General features: G+C 36.0%; 1 protein-coding gene across 5 annotated transcripts in view; it reads left to right on the forward strand.

Moving 5' to 3' along the window:
* The first annotated feature begins 1,503 nt into the window (after nt 1-1,503).
* The window catches only part of USP15 (ubiquitin specific peptidase 15), a 117,582-nt gene continuing 101,149 nt past the window's right edge, over nt 1,504-17,936 (forward strand). For 3 of the 5 annotated variants that reach the window (XR_008300300.1, XM_027071360.2, XM_027071361.2), the window contains exon 1: nt 1,504-1,666. Coding sequence is in view for 4 of the 5 variants with exons in the window: in XM_027071360.2 (XP_026927161.1) it covers nt 1,578-1,666 (89 nt within the window). In the remaining variant the exon portion in view is untranslated. The remainder of the gene's footprint in view (nt 1,667-17,936) is intronic. The other 2 variants (XM_015079518.3, XM_015079519.3) reach the window with 1 other exon arrangement.

The raw sequence follows: 17,936 nt of genomic DNA on the forward strand, positions 1-17,936 counted from the left end.
TGACCCTTTGATGGTACTCATGGGTAGGGAAACTTTTTTTTTAACCTTCATAAAGAAAGTCAAATAATATAAGAAATAGCAGTAACTGGAAGCTTCAAAGTCTGAAGACTCTCAAATCAAGGATGCCATGATAATGCAAAATAGTATTATGAAGAAAATAAGCAATCATAATGCTGATACACACACATCATAATGCCAGTATACACTACGTTAATTTGGAAGGGCTCAGTACTTCTTATGAGCATAACTGCATTCATCTTTATTATATTCCCATCAAATGAGTTAGGGTAGACATTAAGAATGGGAAAGGGGAGATCATGCAGGAATTCTTATCCATCTTCTAGACTTTTCAGATCATTTACATTATCCTAAAGTCAAATTTCTGGACCTCATGCTTGGAAACACTCAAGCAGTTTTGCCACAATTCATTTGAAACAAATATTTAGGTGGTTCTTACATGTTAGGTAGCACTATGCTAGCCACTAGGTGTTCAGAGGTTTAAAATACACACACACACACACACACACACACACACACACACACACACGAACCCAGTGCAGCTCAGTTTATATTTCAGGTCGGGATTTCAAAAAAAGAGGTAATCAGTGTGCTCTAGTGGACAGATAGCACGTGGGCCTTGGAACCTCGGTTATGAACTTACCTCTCCACTTACCGTGTGACCTTGGCATTTGATTTTTGATACTCGATTTCCCCATTTGTAATATAATTGGCTATAATTAAAGCTGCTATTACTACATATTTCAGATATACACACATTGGGAAGGTGTGGTCAAGAAAATGTTACTTTATAACATCGGAGATACAGGCTTTCTTGCACGTTTTCTTCCTCTGTAGTATCTGGCATTATTTGATACATATTTCACACCCTGTTCACGGAGGAATCGGAACATGTTTTTCACTGCAGTTTGGCGTCTGGGTGTGCCTGGGGAGGCGTCACAAAGAGCCTATAAAAGGTTTCCACCTACAACAGGAGTAGGAGGGCAGGAAGGAGTCCAAGAAGGGCATCGAGGCCAAGTGTTCGGTTTCGGATTGCTCTTTGTTTGGGCCAAACTTCACCGAGCTTAGGTTCTGCGACTAGCAACCTAAAGACTGGTGTCTCAGAATGGTTAAAATTCTCTGCCTGCCGTATCTTAGCCGTCCCCACGCCCCCCGCCCCACCCCACCCTCCAGCGTGATTGAATGCGCAAATAAGGGTTTTCAGCCGTCTGTGAGAAAGAGGGAGGGGAAGGCAGAAGTCGAGGATGGACGGGGCGGTGGCACCGCTCTAGAGACAGAGGACCCAGGGTCCCACAGACAAGACATAAAACCTGGCGGTCCCGGGCCACAGGAGGCCAAGACGAGATGCTGAACGGGCGGGGGCCGATGGGGGGCAGCAGACCACGGCGGCGCTCTCGGTCCGCCCCGGGGACCAACTCTTGTCCCGAGGTGCCTCCCCCCATTACGTCTCTTTTGGTTTCGACCTGCCGACTGGGCGGGGCTGCGGGACGCCATTCCCACAATGCTCTGGGGTGTGCCGCCGCCGTCGCTGCCGCCTCCGCTACCGCTAGTGGAAGAAGATGGCGGAAGGCGGAGCGGCGGATCTGGACATCCAGCGGTCTGACATCGCGACGCTGCTCAAAACCTCCCTCCGGAAAGGGGACACCTGGTGAGAGAAAGGCGTTGAGGTGGCCGTGGTTGCGGGAGGATGGGGGAGAACTGGGCGGGAACTGCGGGCCGGTGTCTTTCGCTAGTGACAGGTGCGGGCAGGTCCGGCGGCCGCCGCGCTGGGCAGCAAGAATTGGGCTGCTCCCGAAATGCTGGGGCAAAGATTGGACCCGAGATTAGGGCCAGGGTTCGTGGCTTGTCGGGGCGAGCTGAGAGGTGTGCGAGGAGCGGCGACAGGCGACTCACTCAGTTCTTTTCCTTTCCGTCCTCCTTCCTTCCGTAGTGCCGCTCCCACCTCAGGCCTTCCCGAATGATAGGTTACAGTCCTTCGGCGTAAGTCTCCGAATTTTTGACAGGTCCAGGTCCCGCGGCTGATCAAGAGCTCACCCTCTTTCCTCCTCCAGTCGTTTCCTTTTCCCGGCATTGTCGGCATTCAAGTTCCTCGTTATTCTGTTGCTCGTATTCTTCCGGGAGGCGGGCTGCAGGATGTTTGCGGTTCCTACTACACAGGTGGCATGTGTCAGGGCGCCACTTAAGAGAAAGAAACCCTAGTTTCCAGGTCCTTGTCAAAAGGAGGGATAGGAGTACAGATCCTTAGGCTAATGAGGAGTACCACGTGGTCTTGTGCTTTCGGGGAGGCTTGGTGGAAACCGGCAGCATTTCTCTTAGAAGCGCAGCTCTCTCCTCGTTTGAAGGATAACGCAGGCCTGCAAAAAGTAGATAAGTCCACTTGAGGCTTAAGTCGCTTGCTAATAGTCAGACTTATGAAATACCAAAGGATATCCTTAAAACAACTGAAGGAAGTGTGTATACATTCTAATACTTGTCGGCCATTGCAAGTGGCGTTCAGAATAACTTAGATACGGGAATGTGTAGCGTGAAGAGCAAGTGCTCTGTTTATTAAGAAGGATGATGTTCCCCTTCACAGTGGTAACCATTATTTTCGTGTCCCATTGTCACCATATCGCTGGTATATTATTTAGAGTGTTTTTTCACCTTCTCTATGACTTATTGGAAGGAACATAAGATTTAGACCTAGTTAGGTCACTGTTTTCACCACTTAACCTGCGGTGTGACTTTGAGGAAAGTTAATTTAAATCGTTGTACCTCAGTATCTTCATCTATGAAAAATGGGCAATAATAATGTCATTATGGGGTTTTTGTCCTGATTCAATGAAATGCTCTGAAATATTATGTTTATGCGATAGCATTAAATTTTAGTTACTTTCTTGTCACCGCCATTTACTTCTAATAAAATGCTGTAGTATTAGGACATTTTCAAGTTAAGCTAGTAGATGGCAGTCTTGGGACTTGAATTTTAGTACTTTGATCTAAGTCTTGGTACTGTTTTCCTACTTTGTGAGGCTCCATTCTGTGCTTATATGATAAAAATCCCTGAGGGTGTAAACATACACTTGTTGCAGTACAACAGAAAATACGCTCTTTGGATGATTTAATCGTCATTATTGTTCATATTGGAGTGCTTGTAGCATGTTTATTCTTGTGTGGAAGTTGGGTATTTCCTGAGACACAAGTTTACCTTAGTCTGTGGATTATTGAAGGTAATTCTTGCTTCCTACGCTTAAAAATTCTTGATTCACCTAGCCAATTACCACCTCATAGGAAGATAAATGTGGACTTCCATGAAATAGAAATCTAAAATTTAAATATGCCTCTTATTCATGTGGCTATTACTTCTCTTTAATGTGTGTTTTTGGTATACTGAGTAATAATTGGTGGTGTTGACACCATAGGGTGATAGGAACAGTATGTGTATTGTGGGCATTAAACTTTTTAAAGTTTAATGTTTCTCAAATAAAAGTATTTTTGCTTTTTGGCAAAGTTATTATAAAACATTTTAAAGATCTAAAAGAATACGGGAAGTCCAAAATTTGCGTCTTTTCAAAGCTTTCATTTTAAAGAAAAGGAAACTGATGACCGTATTTTTAGGTAACAGTAGAATGTGAAAAATTTTATTCTCAAATTCATTACCCTCCTTAGTTAAAGGGAAAAAGAATGCAGGAACAGGATAGTACTGGGGATTTGCAAAAACCAGTTTGGTTTATATGTAAGGCAGTTAATTTGCAATTAGGTGAAACCTGTCAAAAAAGGAAATAGTTCAGATTCAGTTTGATTCAGAGCTTTAAGGAGAATAATTTGGTAAGTACAAATTTGATTATGTACACATAATTACAGAACTGGTAAAGATATTTAATAATTTAGTTGTTACTTGGGCCCATGTTTTTGGGACTCTTTCAAACTTATTTTTAACTTGTTAAAAAGTTATTTCTTTTTGATGTCTTTTTAAAAGATCTTTAGATTAGTCATTTTTGCTTATTGGGGCAAATCCAGTCTGGTATTTTATAACTGAAATGGATTATATGTAGATGGAACGTTGTCTTCATATATGTGTGGAACCATCTTGGAAAACCTGGGTTAATGAGAAAAAATGGAAGATTTACCATAAGTTGATTCTTAAAAGTTTAATACTAATGTTTGATGTTATGGTCAAGGGAATTAAAATGAATAAATTTCATTAAGTAGTTTGTGAGCACTTTTGGATAAGGACGGGTTTCATAGTAGTCTGCTCGGTAACTAACACTTAAGCATGGGTACAGGTTTGATTCTGCTTGAAAACTAGAGTTTCTGTTTATTTGTAAATAGTAAATGATTTTTTTAATCTGCAGACTGATTTTCTATAGATGAAAATAAGTTGCACAAGTCTGAAATGAGGAAGAACAAATTTTATAACTTTGATACTAGATTTTATAGTGACAACTCAAAATTGATGCAGAATTATACCTCTTAAAAAAGTGAGGTATAAAAGTGACACTGATCTGCATTAGAAGGAGTAAAGAAGTAGTCTTATAATGCTATTTCTTAATCTGTATTTTAGCTCAAAGGAGATATTCAGAAAACCATGAACAAGGTTGTTAGAATTTAGTAACTATAGAACTAAGGATAAAGAAACTAAAATTGTTTAGATTGAATGAAAGATAACCTTCAAATACTTGGTGGCTTCTCATGACATGGAGAGAAGAGGAAATTTTGTTTAAAGTATGTTACATGTTAAGTATATTAGGGATAAAGGAACCTAGTCAAGGGGGATAGGTAGTTAAATAAATGACTTACTAAGACAATTTCTGGGTTACGGACTACTCTCTTTGGAGATATAAGTAAATAAACAGATAACTACATATCATCAAAATCATCGCATTATTTCCCCATTTTTATGAAATTTTATTTCTCTACCAGTCGTTTTCACTAATTTTTATGTGTGATTTTAACTTTTATGTACAGTCTATGGTAATGCATAGCTAACTTACAAATATAAATTTTGCGTCATTTTTTTTATTTTACTTTAATGAGAGAGAGCGTGGGCAAGCCAGGGGAGAGAGGGTAGGAGGGGGAGATAGAGAATCTTTAGCAGGCATGGAGCCTGACTCAGGGCTTGATCCCAGGACACTGGGATCATGACCTGAGCCTAAATTAGGAGTCACCAGCTGAGCCACCCAGGTGTCCCTGTGTGTCACTCTTGTATACACCCTAATAACTATAGTAGGTTTAAGATAACTTCAGAGAGTAACTTTAATTTGTATTTGGAGTTATTGCACATGATATGTATGATATTTTTGTTTAAATACGCTGGCAAGGAGTGGCCCATCAGATCAAGGTTTTCACATTAGGAGACATTCAGTTTTAGAGTTTTCCTTGCATTCCTACTCTTTTTACTTAGAAATCTTTGAGGCTTTATTTTATATGGTCTCTTATGTTTCTGAAACTTTGACACTGACAGAAAATACCTTAGAATGACAAATCAGTTTATAATGTAGAAGAGCACTATTAATCAGTGTAACCTCCAGATTGTTTACTAAATGCTTGCTAAAAATTTCTTTTCATTACTATTACTGTAAATGTTAATTTTAGTTGTGCCAAAGTGTTAACCACTAAATTAGGGTACATGTCACATCATTTTCAGGAAATGAAACCAGAAAGCAAAACTGCTTTTTTAGTGTTGGTAAATTGGTGAAAATAAGGGCAGAAATAGTGACATTATTAAAGCATATTTTTTACATTCTGGTTGCTTAAAATCCAGAAAGGGAATTTTTCCTAATTTAAGCCTTCTTATAAGTTTTTAAATCACTTCTAAGTTCTTAGTCCAAAATTAATGTACCTCATTTGCCAGGAAGATCCAGAGCTTTTTAGTCAGTGATTTCATTTATCTGTTTAGTGACATTTAGGCTTTTCCCCCAAAATCCTATCCTTTTTGCCCCATTAGCACATGTAAAATATTAAATGTTCTTTTTACAAAATAGTTTTGTGACAAGTATTAATCTTGCTTGTACATAAGTATAGTAAGAAATTAGTGTCAGGCCACGCTGTATAATATTACATTTTTAAAAAAATTTTTTAATGTTTATTTTTGAAAGAGAGGGACAGAGCACAAGTGGGGGAGGGGCAGAGAGAACCAGAAACAGACTCCAGGCTCTGAGCTGTCCGCACAGATCCCAACACAGGGCTCAAACCCACTAACTGTGAGATCATGACCAGAGCTGAAATCGGTTGCTTAACTGATTGAGCTACCCAGGTGCCCCTATATTACATTTAAAAACCACCTGCTAGGTACTGTTTTAAGTACTTACATATGTTAACTTGTTTACTCTGCTACGATTCTAGGGCACTAGAATGTGAAAGTGCTGTAGGAATCTTAGGCTCAGAGTATTCACACAGAGATATATTTGGGATTTGTTTTTTTGTTTGTTTTTTTAAATATAATTTATTGTCAAATTGGCTTATATACAACACCCAGTGCTCATCCCAACAAGTGCCCACCTCAGTGCCCATCACCCACTTTCCCTCTCCCCCACCCCCATCCACCCTCAGTTTGTTCTCTGTATTTAAGAGTCTCTTGTGGTTTGCCTCCCTCCCTCTCTGTTTGTAACTATTTTTCCCCCTTTCCTTTCCCCCATGGTCTTTTGTTAAAGTTCTCAAGATCCACATATGAGTAAAAGCATATGATATCTGTCCTTCTCTGGCTGACTTACTTCATTCAGCATAATACCTTTCAGTTTGGGATTTGAACCCAAGTGGTCTGGGGCTTTAATTCAGGCCCTAAAATCACTGTACTATACTGCCTCTTATTTTGAAGATGCATTTTAAAATGTCCCACTTTAAAAAGGCAAAAAAAAAAAAAAGGACATGTTTTCTTTTTAAATGGAATCTATTTTATATTTAGTAGCAGAATTCTACCATTTTATTGCCAACTTGTCTTTTCCGACTGTTCAGTTTAGATATGTAGTATTTAGAAAAATTGTAATGTCTTTCTCCTGGAAATTGAAAATTTAATTCATTTAAAGTTTAATGGGTGATTAACTCAGTATGTAGAATAAATGTTATTTTGATCCAGAAGTTTATTTAAAATAAAGAAATTGAGATGATTTATTGTTGAAACTTTGAATTTAAATTGTTTATCAGTAATTGTAACATTTTATTAGAGGCTGTATGGCTCCTTCTCATACAGTTTTACAGAAATAACACATCAAGCAGACAGGAAGAACTTGTAGGATATTTTTGTTTTAGTTACCTTGCCTGTATTTTAAAAGTGTTGGCTTATAGTAAACCACAAACACATGAGGATCCCTTTTTGGACTATGAATCCATAGGAACAGCCCAGCCCAGAAATGCAAATATGAAAGTTTGGTATTTTATGTTCCATATTTACCAAGTGATTTTGTTTTTCAAAAACAACTCTTCATGAATTTTCAAAGTCAAAAGACTTTTGAATTAAGACAGTGAAAATATTGATCCCTCTTTAACATCTTCCTGAAAACTGATGGTTCAAGTAGCATTACTGCAAAGAGAACAATCAGTTTTGCCATATTAGTCATTAGATATATCCATTTTATTACATGAGTTTAATGTGATTTTTCTATTCCTCACTTTGAGAATCACTTCATTAATAAGCCATGATTATTGATAAAAGTGAATTGAAGCCATCAGACATATTAACAAGGAGATAATGGGAAGGTTAAGAACAACCAATGAAGGTGTTTACTTGCATTATCTGATTTAGTCCTTAAAATAAGGATCAAGTATGTATTTATATTCCTTTCTTATAGGTAAGGAAACTGAGCTCAGAGAAATCAATTGATTTGCATGTGGTTCACAGGTGGTAATGCCACCACTAGTGAACATTTATTGAATGCTAACACTGTGTCGTTCACTGTTGTAAATGCTTTATACTTAGAGTAAGTTTTCTTATTTACCTCGTTTTATAGATGCTTTGAAGAGTTCAGAGCTGGTTTAAATACCTGGTTTATAATGATTTAAAATACTAGGTATTATCAATATCTCTTTAGTATTAGGAACGTCCTCATGCTGTCACTATTCAAATATATTGCAAATAGTATTTCATTAAATCATTATTCCTCCTTAGCTCCTTTATAGAGTTTTTCAACAGTTACTAAAACAGTTGTTTTTCTTCTTGACTCAGTTCAGTTTGTGCCTTTTATTTTCATTTCCCTAGTTTCCACTGTAATTCATACTCTATATCTTATATTTTTTCCATAGAAGTCATCTCTCCACACTCTTTTCCCATCTATTCTTTAAACAAGGGACAGGAAGGAGCTCCTTTCAGTTTTATCATCCAGTTTACACAGAAGTCACTACTAAAGAAACATAGAATAAGACTGGTAGTAAGTAACCTCAGTTTTGGATACAGTTTAAATGACATATCTGAAGGCCTAATGAATAACTCCTCAAAAAGAAGAAAAGAAGGTGAGATTTTAACAGGAGGCAGAAAACCTCTGTATGATTAACCTGTATTTGGTTATGCCTACAACACTTTTTACTACTTCCGTCAGTAAGATTCTGCATGGTTTCTTTATAGCCCTCCCCCTGAAAAGGAGGGTAATGACTACCTTTTCTTCTCCCTGAGGAGGAGAGCTAGCTGTCCCTTCTCTCCTTTTAGTTTTGAGAAGACCCAAATAGTAATGTGATAATTCCTTACTGTTAGGAAAAATCATGTAGCAGAAGCAGCCATAGAAAGGACCTCCTTCGTGAAAGAAGTCAAAGACTTTCACAAGCAAGTCCAAGAGTGGCTCTAAAAATTCTAAAATTCTAAATTTTAGAGAGCCAGTTAAATCAAAACCTGGAGCATTAAAGACCAAATTAATTACCCGAGTCAAAAGAGCATGAAGTTCCTTGAGTAAAATGTTACCAAAAAAAAGATTAAAAATGGTGAGGTAAAATGATCATAGTAAAAGAAATATGAAGATTTGGGTTGTTTTATATTATTTAACTATGTTTAAAAAGATTGACCAAGTTTAACAGTTTAATCACAGGAGATTTATGTTTGATATAGATGGAAAATTTATATTCATAAATTTGAATGGGTTTCAAGCTGTAGAAGCTTAATTCTCTGGAGAAGTACAGCTGAATAGTTACATGTATCATATAGTTATGGTGATGGTTACAAAAATTATCACTCATTTACCGTGTTAAGAGCTTTATACCTGTTCTCATTTTGCAGATAGAGAAACTGAGGTACAGAGTTATATGCACATAGTCACACTTGGGTCAGTGGTAGAGCAAAGATTCCCAAGCTAGATAGTCAACTGGAAAGCCCACATTTTAAACTGAGTGCATGATGCTCATTTAAAACTGAGCCATATACTCATATTATGGAAGCACCTTTTGAAAGAAGAATACTTTGAAGTTTTAAAATCAGGAAGCGATAGCTTTATCAAAATAGCACTTTCATCTGTTTTCCATCTGAGGAACCTGTAGGATATTCTGTGGCTCTCTCCTTGGTTTAGCTTTCTAGTCTCTTAGCAGTCTCATTTCTAACTTACATAGCTCTGCTTTTGGTACTGATAGTGTTTCCCATTTCCTGCAAATTACTTACTGATTTCTGCATCATAGGGCTTTACACATCATTCATATTGTTTCAAGTACATTTTACTAATTCTTGACATTGACTTTCTTCAAAACCTAGCTCAACACCAATTTCTGTAGAATCATCCCTAATAATCCTATCCACATATATGACCCTTCTACTCTTAGAAAGGAAGGAAGGAAGAAAGGAAGAAAGAAAAGAAAAGAAAGAAAAGAAAAGGGTGCCTTGTTGGCTCAGTCCATTGAGCATCCAACTTTGGCTCTGGTCATGATCTCATGGTTCGTGAGTTCAAGCCCATGTCGGGCTCTCTCCTGGCAGCTCAGAACCTGGAGCATGCTTCCAGTTCTGTGTCTCCCTCTCTCTCAGCCCGTCCACCACTTGCGCTCTCTCTTTCTCAAAAAAAAAAAAAAAAAAAAAAAAAAAAATCGCTTTTTAATAGTAAATAACAGCTTTATTGTGATGTAATTCATATATCATACAGTTTGCCCACTTAAAACTTACATTTTACTGGGTTTCAGTATTCTCTTAGAATTGTGCAACCATTACCTTAATTAGTATTGGAATATCACCCCTCCCCAAATCCTCTGTAACTATTAGCAGCTCCCTTCTTCCCCCCGTTTCTCCTCAAATCCCCCTGCTCTAGGCAGCTACTAATGTGCTTTTTGTTCTATAGATTTGCCTATTTTGGAATCATATACGTGATATTTGTGTCTGGCTTCTTCCGTGAAGTATTAGTACTTCATTTCCTTTTATTACTGAATAGTATTTCATCGTATAGATAATATACCACGTTGAACTTATTCCTTCATCAGTTGATGAAATTTGAGTTGTTCATATTTTTGACTCTTATGAGTAATCCTGCTGTGAACATTCATGTGCAAGTTTTTGGGTAGATATAACTGATTTCTCTTGAGTACAGACCTAGAAGTGGAATTGCTGGGTGTCTATGTTTAATTTTTGAGGAACTGACAGGCTCTTTTCCAAAGTGGATGCCGCATTTTACATTGCCATCAGCAGTATATGAGGGTTCCAATTTTTCCACATCATTGTCAGCACTTGTTAATGTCTTTTTTTGATTACAGCCATCTTAGTGGATATAAAGTCGTATCTCATTGTAGTTTTGATTTGCATTTTCCTAATGATTAATGATATTGCACATCTTTTCATATGGATATTGACCATTTGTATACCTTCTTTGGCAAAATGTTTATCTAGATCCTTTGCCCATTTTTAAATTAGATTATTTGTCTTTGTATTACTGAGTTTTGAGAATTTATGTGTTATAGATACAAATCCCTCATTAGAGAAATGATTTGCAAAATTTTCTTCCATTCTCTGGGTTTTCTTTTCACTTTCACAATTTTACTTGGCCTCCTTCCTGAGTTCCTTTTTTAATCTTAGTTTAGATGTAAAAAGAGGTCATAAAAATTGGTTCTTGCTAACTGATGAATTTAATGTGCAAAGCAGAAAATCAGTTGGACATGCTTGAAATTTAAAATGAAGATATAAAGAGATTAATCAAGCCATTGTTTTATTTGAAAGGACTTCATAGCTTTCTTTGGTTAAGTTTAACTGAAACAATGAAATCCTGAGTTATAGTTTGGTACTTTTTTAAAAAGCCTGTACATTATCTGGTTTATAATGGCTTAAAATGCTAGATATTATCGATACCTCCTTTAGTCTTAAAAATGGTTTTATGTTCTTGCTATGTAAATGTAATCTAAATAGTATATCATTAAATTAGAGAATGAATCTTAGAGTGAATTAGCATCGAGAATTGTTTATTCTGCTAATTCTGCATAAATAGTTATACATTTTTTTTCTGAAATTGTGTGCTACGTTGAATTAGGCTGAAATATGTGTGTATTTTCTAAGTGGTAAAAGAATTACTATTTTATGTATATGTTGCAGAGAAAAAGGTGGGTTTTTTAGAAAATAAATGACATATTTATGTCAGTATTAGACAAAGAGGAACTGCTTATCTAAAAGTTGTAAGTATAAACATACTAATGGAGAAAAGAAAAGAAAGAACTATGCATTCATTAGCTCTATGATTTCCTAAACGCAGCTACTGAGATTCCCTCATTGCCTCATACTGCTTTTAAACTTCTTTGTGTCTAAGACTATTTCTCATTTATTGGCCCCTATATATCTTTCCTTAAATTTGCTTCCAGCGTGCATAAAAACACTAAACAACTTTTAGAGTTCTGTCTTTACCCTGCCACCACCAAAAAAAGAAATAAGAAGAAGAAGAAAGAAACTTGGCCATTTTAGTTCTTATAGTAGGTTTTCAGCATTTGACGACTGTCTTAAAATTAACTTTATTTTGGGTCCTAAAACTGACCCAGCTACTTTGGAGCCACTGAAACCTATTCCATCCAGACCACAATACAATTTGTTTTTCTTCACGCATTCAGATATTTAGCACAATATAATATAGACCTTTTTGAAGTACTTATAGCTTTATGTAAGTTTTTTACTCACTAAAGATTTGATTTGTATTTGATCCTCCCAGTAATCTTGTGAGGTATTTCCAGTGGTCTTCATGAAATGTAAATCAGATCATATCTTTTCCCTGCTAAAAATCTTACAGCGGCTTTCTGTTACACTTAGGATAAAATCCTTATTATTACCCTAAAGGCATTGTACAGTCTGAGTCCATTCTACATCTCTAGCCTTGACTAGCATTTCTCTCCCCACCTCCCCCCACCCCCTTATAAACTCCAACATCATTTAGTCAGTTCCTCCAACATACCAGACTCCCAAAGTTCTGGTCCTAGCACATGCTGTTCCTCTTGTCTAGATAGCTTTTTTTCTTACTCTTTCTGAAATAACTTCTATTCATATGCTAAAATGTTACTTTTTCAAAGAGGCTTTCCTTTGATCTGAATAGGGAGCCCTTTGTATATTTTCATAATTTCCAGTACTTTCCCTTCACAGCACTTATAGTATTTTACTACATATGTTAATTACTTAATTAGTGTCCTCCACTGGACTCTGAATTCTGTGAATATAGGGACCTTGGCTATTTTGGAATATGGAATAGTATATATGTAGTAGACGTTTAGTATTTATTGAGTGAATAAATGAATTGCCATTTCTAAGTTGAACAATCTAAAGGTTTTAGCACTAACCTCTTTAAGATCTCACAGCAAGTAATGTTAGAAGATTTTGGCCTAGTCCTTTTTCTTTCGAGTGTGGTTGACAACTCTATACATGATGCTCTGCTTACCACAAGTGTGGCTAACATCTGTCACCATACAACACTATTGTGATGTTATTGACTATATTCCCTCTGCTGTACCTTTTATTCCCAGGATTTATTTATTCCGTAACTGGAAGCCTGTATCTCCCACTTACCTTCACCCATTTTCCTCATCACACAACCTCCAGATGTTATCAATAGTATGTCATTAAATGAGAGAATTAATCTTAGTACTTCCCTCTGGCAACCATCACTTTATTCTCTGAATTTATATGTCTGATTCTGCATTTTGTTTGTTTTTTAATGTTTTGTTTTTTAGATTCCACATGTAAGTGACATCATACCGTATTTGTCTTTCTTAGTCTGACTTATTTCACCTAACATAATACCCTCTATAGCCTAGTTCTTTCTCTCTTCTAAATTTAGAAATTATATATATTCCAGTCTGATTTCAGGAGGTAGGAAGATTTGTAAGCAAAACTAAGCATGAAAACAAATTGAGATTAGATGTGAAAAAAAAATTCACCCATGATTTAGTATTCACCTACCATTCTGGAAAACCTCCTAAAAGAAAGATGGTGTTCACTTTTTGTGTAGCCTTAATTGACATGAAAGTGTGACTCTCATATAGGCGTAGTGTGAACACTCAGGCTTTTTCTACTAAATTCTTGATAGGCAAAGATCTAACATTTACCAAAGATGCCCCACTTTGAAAATACTTATTTTCTTAATTCGTAAAATGGCTAATAGTTGTTAAACTATGCCTTTTGAATAAGTATTTCACTTTTTATTTATAGCTTGGTAATAACATTATGATGTCCCTCTACTATTTCAGTTTTAGGACAACGCTTACTGTTTCGTAAAGAGGGGAATGGTACGTGGTTTTACTAAGCATCTATAACATCTTTAGGTCTTTATTAAATGGGACTTGTAATCAAGTTTAATGTATTAAAAAAAGCATTGAACTTTAGAGTCTGAAAACTAGAGTGCTTAATGAAAACAGGCCTTGCATTACTCATGTATGCAAGTAGAGTTGTATTTCATTAGTAAGTCACATTTTCTGAGTTTTGGTTTCCCCATCAACTAAATAAAAAAAGAAAGGAAAGGTTACTCTAACTATAAACTAATTAACATGAAAGCACTTTATACAACACTTTTTATAAATATAAGGCTTTTATATTTTGTTATGTGGTAGAATTCTGATTTAAGCAATGAGCAACATGATCATATTTGTGTCTTTAAAATGTCTGTGGCAGCAGAATGGAAGGGAAATTGGAAGCAGTAAACTTAAAGTGGAAAGACAAGTTGGGCAGCTATTGCAATAATCTATGCCACTCAAAAATGATAGGGGAGGGGAGGTACAGAAATAAGGTACTTTTCTGAAGTTACTTGGTTACTAGATGTTATGGGGTAAGGAAAGGAGGAATACAGGGTAGTATTCTGGTTTCTGGCTTGGGAAATTAAATTATTGATGACATTTATTAAAGGACCCTTAGTGAAGGAGTAAACATGGAGGTTGAAATGTATGAAAAAACCAAGTTGACATGGACTAGTAGGAATTGGAAATATGATTTAAGGATGTGAGGACTGGCCCTGGGATGCAGATTTTGGAATCATTGGTATGAAGTACAATATCATTGGAGAGTATGAACAGTGAGTGAAGAAGAAATTAGCAACTCTGTGAAGTAGTAACATTTGAGCAGAGGAAGCGAAAGTTGCAAAAAACAAAAGGTAGTATCACATAGTTTAACTTAAAATTTTTTTTGCTTATTTTTGAGAAGGCGAGACAGAATCCAAAGCAGGCTCCAGACTCTAAGCTGTCAGCACAGAGCCCAACATAGGGCTCGAACTCACAAATCGTGAGATCATGACCTGAGCCAAAGTCAGAAGCTTAACTGACTGAGCCACCTGGGTGCCCCTCACATAGTTTAACTTTAGAAAGGCTTGATAAGGTACATAATACTATGAATCCTTTGAATTTTTAAGAAACTTTTTGAGGGCTCTTTGGGGTAGGAAGACTTCTTGTACAAGGGTGAAGAGTAAGTGAGGATTGAGGAGTAGAAACTTAAGCTTAATTGCAAGGACAGATCAGAAGAATGGAAGTAGATACAGAAGGAAATGAGTGTAAAAGTTGGGAGGTGATGTGGGGGAAAAGGGTGAAAGAATTGGCCCTTTTTACATGCTGAGTGGGAAAAAAAAAAGATAAGATACAAGGAGAAACAAGAGAGTAGGGGTTCTTAATGGGGTAAGTCTCCAACAAGGCAGAAGGAAATTAAATCCAAAGCTTAGGATCAAAAATAATTACCTTGGATTTAAAGAGGGTTACATCCTTCACCAAACTGTAACAGAATCAGATAAGATTAAGATGTGAAGCGAGAGAGTTGGACAGAAAGTAGAGGCATCTAACTTCCTCAGAAAGTAGGGAAGCAAGATTGTCTGTTCAGCCTAATGGATGAGAGAGTTAGACTGGCAAAGTTGAAATTTTTGGAAATAGAGAAGGCTATCTGAAGATATGCTGGAGGATTGTGGGTTGTCTCTGAAGGATTTGAGAGACTGAAGACCATAGATCTTTAATCTCCACGAGATTTTCCTTACTAATTTTTGAACCCAGATAATAACATAATGATAAAAATATTTTCATATTAGCGTACTATTGTGGAGAATCATGGGTAGTGCAAGGGTGAGACACTCATGAAGTTCCTTGTAACCCACTGAAACAGAGGGAAATGGTAGTGATTAAGCTACAGCCAGAGGCCTCAATCATAAATAAAGTGATTTTGATCATATTTTGGTGCATGTTCCTCATGGCATTTTATATGGGAGCACAGCCAGATGTCTTCAGATTATTAAAAAAGGACTCTATAGATTTCACCTTTGGTCTCATCTATAAGGTATAGAGTCTGTTGTGCAAGAAACTTAAATTAGTGCATTCATCACAAAGCAATTTATTATTACCCTTCTACACTTTGGACTCTCTGGATATTTGCAGATTGGTATTTAGATGAATTTTAGATGGTTGCAAATCTATAAAGTAATACTTCGTACTAAAACTTAAACCAGCTTAAAATCAGTATATGTGTCAATTTTAGGATTTTTGATTGTTTAGCTTATATCATCTTCCCAGATATCAAGGGTTATAATCTGTACTTTCTATATTTTATGTGCTTTTCTTTTCTTTTGAGATATCACCCAATCATTTCTACTTTTCTGGCTTACTTACTGGTTGCTCTAGTTACCAAAGGAAATAATTTCTTGAGAATGAATACATTAATATGTGTCAGAAGCATAATTTGATAAATTTAGAAATAAGTAAATCATGCTTTTTCCAAAGAAAATTCTCCAAAACTTATGTAAACTTTTTATTAAAATTCAAATGTGAATTTATCTATTTGGAAAAGATCATATAAGATATGAGATTAGTATAAGAGATAACATAAACCTACAATTTCAAAAATAAATAGTAAAACAAACTGCATTTTATACATTTTGTTGTACATATTTCTATCCCAATTTTAAAAAAAAAAAACCTAAGTTGTATTTATAATTTTCTTATTTTTATGGTGGAAATGTCTTCTCATTTATTGACTGTCACTTAACTCGTACCAGTTTTGACCTCAAAATTATTCAGTCTATACATTTGACTCCCTTTTTGTGTGTGTATATGTATACCGTATATATAAACTGTTATTCTATCTTAAATAGAAAATATTAGCCATGTTTAATGTCCTATTTCAGGAAGACAGAAGAGTATAAAGGAAAATATAACAAAACACTTGTGTACACATCTCTTAGTTTAAAAAAATAAAACATTGGGCACCCAGGTGGCTCAGTTGGTTAAGCATCTGACTTCAGCTTCTTTTGTGAGGTTGAGCCCCGCATTGAGCTCTGCACCCTCAGTGCAGAGCCTGCCTGGGATTCTCTCTACTACTCCCCCACTTGTTGATGCACATGCTCTCTCTTTCAAAATAAATAAACTTTAAAAATAAATAAATAAGCAAGTAAGTAAAACATTACAGAAACAGTTGAATGTCCCTGTGTATGTTTCCCTAGTCCCATCCCCTTCCCTCCCTTGTCAGAGGGAGACACTGTCCTGAATTAGGTTATTGTTATTACTTTAAATTCTATATTTTATTTAGTTTTATAATTATTAAAATTATCTTATGTATATATTTTAATATATGCATGGATCATTAAATAGTATGTACTGTTTGGGGCATGTTTTTAAGTTTTCTGTAGTTGCTCTGTGTGTGCATATCTGTTATCTTTATGTATTTGTGTTATGTTACATGTGTCTTATTTTTTTGGTTCAACATTGTAGTTTTGAGATTTATCCTTATTAATACATGTAGTTGTATTTTTCATTAGAATTCTTGTGTAATATATTTGGTATGAAAAGTGGATATTGGGTTTTTTCCCCCTTTTTCATTCTTGACAAATTATGCTGCAGTATATATTCTTACAGTTGTATTTTTGTAAATATGTGCCAGAGTTTCTGTAGGGTAAAACTTAGTAATGACAATACATGATCGTGTGGTATGTACACCTTCATCTTTAGTAGATATTGCCAAACTACCATCCAAACTAGTTGGAAGGAACTAGCAGGTTCTAGTTTACTCCCCCGTGGCAGTATACAAGTTCCTGTTACCCTACATGTTCTCCACAACTTAATATTGTTGACACATGTGCACATGCTTGTGTTCACCAGCTTCATGATATGGTTCTGAACAATATGGTATGGTGTTAGTTTCTTTTTTTTTTCCATTGCTGATGAAATTGAGTATCTTCTCATATGTATAGAGGCCATTATGACTTTCTCTTCTGTGAGTTGCTTTTTTTTCCTTTTTCTGTTAAAAGAATTTTTTTTGATTTACTAACTTAAAGGACTTTTTCATGTATTGTAATCCTTGGTCGGTTATGTGGCGTATAAGTATCTTCCCCAGTCTGTATGTTATCTCTTTACTTAATGGTGTCTTTGTGGTTGAATGGTAGCTTTTCATTTTAACCTTGGCAAGTTTATCAGTGTTTTTTTGCTTTTTGTCTTAACTCTTCTATATTCTAAGGTAATGAGGATTTTCTCCTATCTTTTTTTTTAAATTATACTTTTACTTTCACATTTACATTTTTAGTCCAACTATAACTTATTTTTGTACAGTTAGTTCTGTTGTAACA

The sequence above is a fragment of the Acinonyx jubatus genome, chromosome B4 (assembly GCF_027475565.1).
Source record: "Acinonyx jubatus isolate Ajub_Pintada_27869175 chromosome B4, VMU_Ajub_asm_v1.0, whole genome shotgun sequence".
Taxonomy (NCBI): domain Eukaryota; kingdom Metazoa; phylum Chordata; class Mammalia; order Carnivora; family Felidae; genus Acinonyx; species Acinonyx jubatus.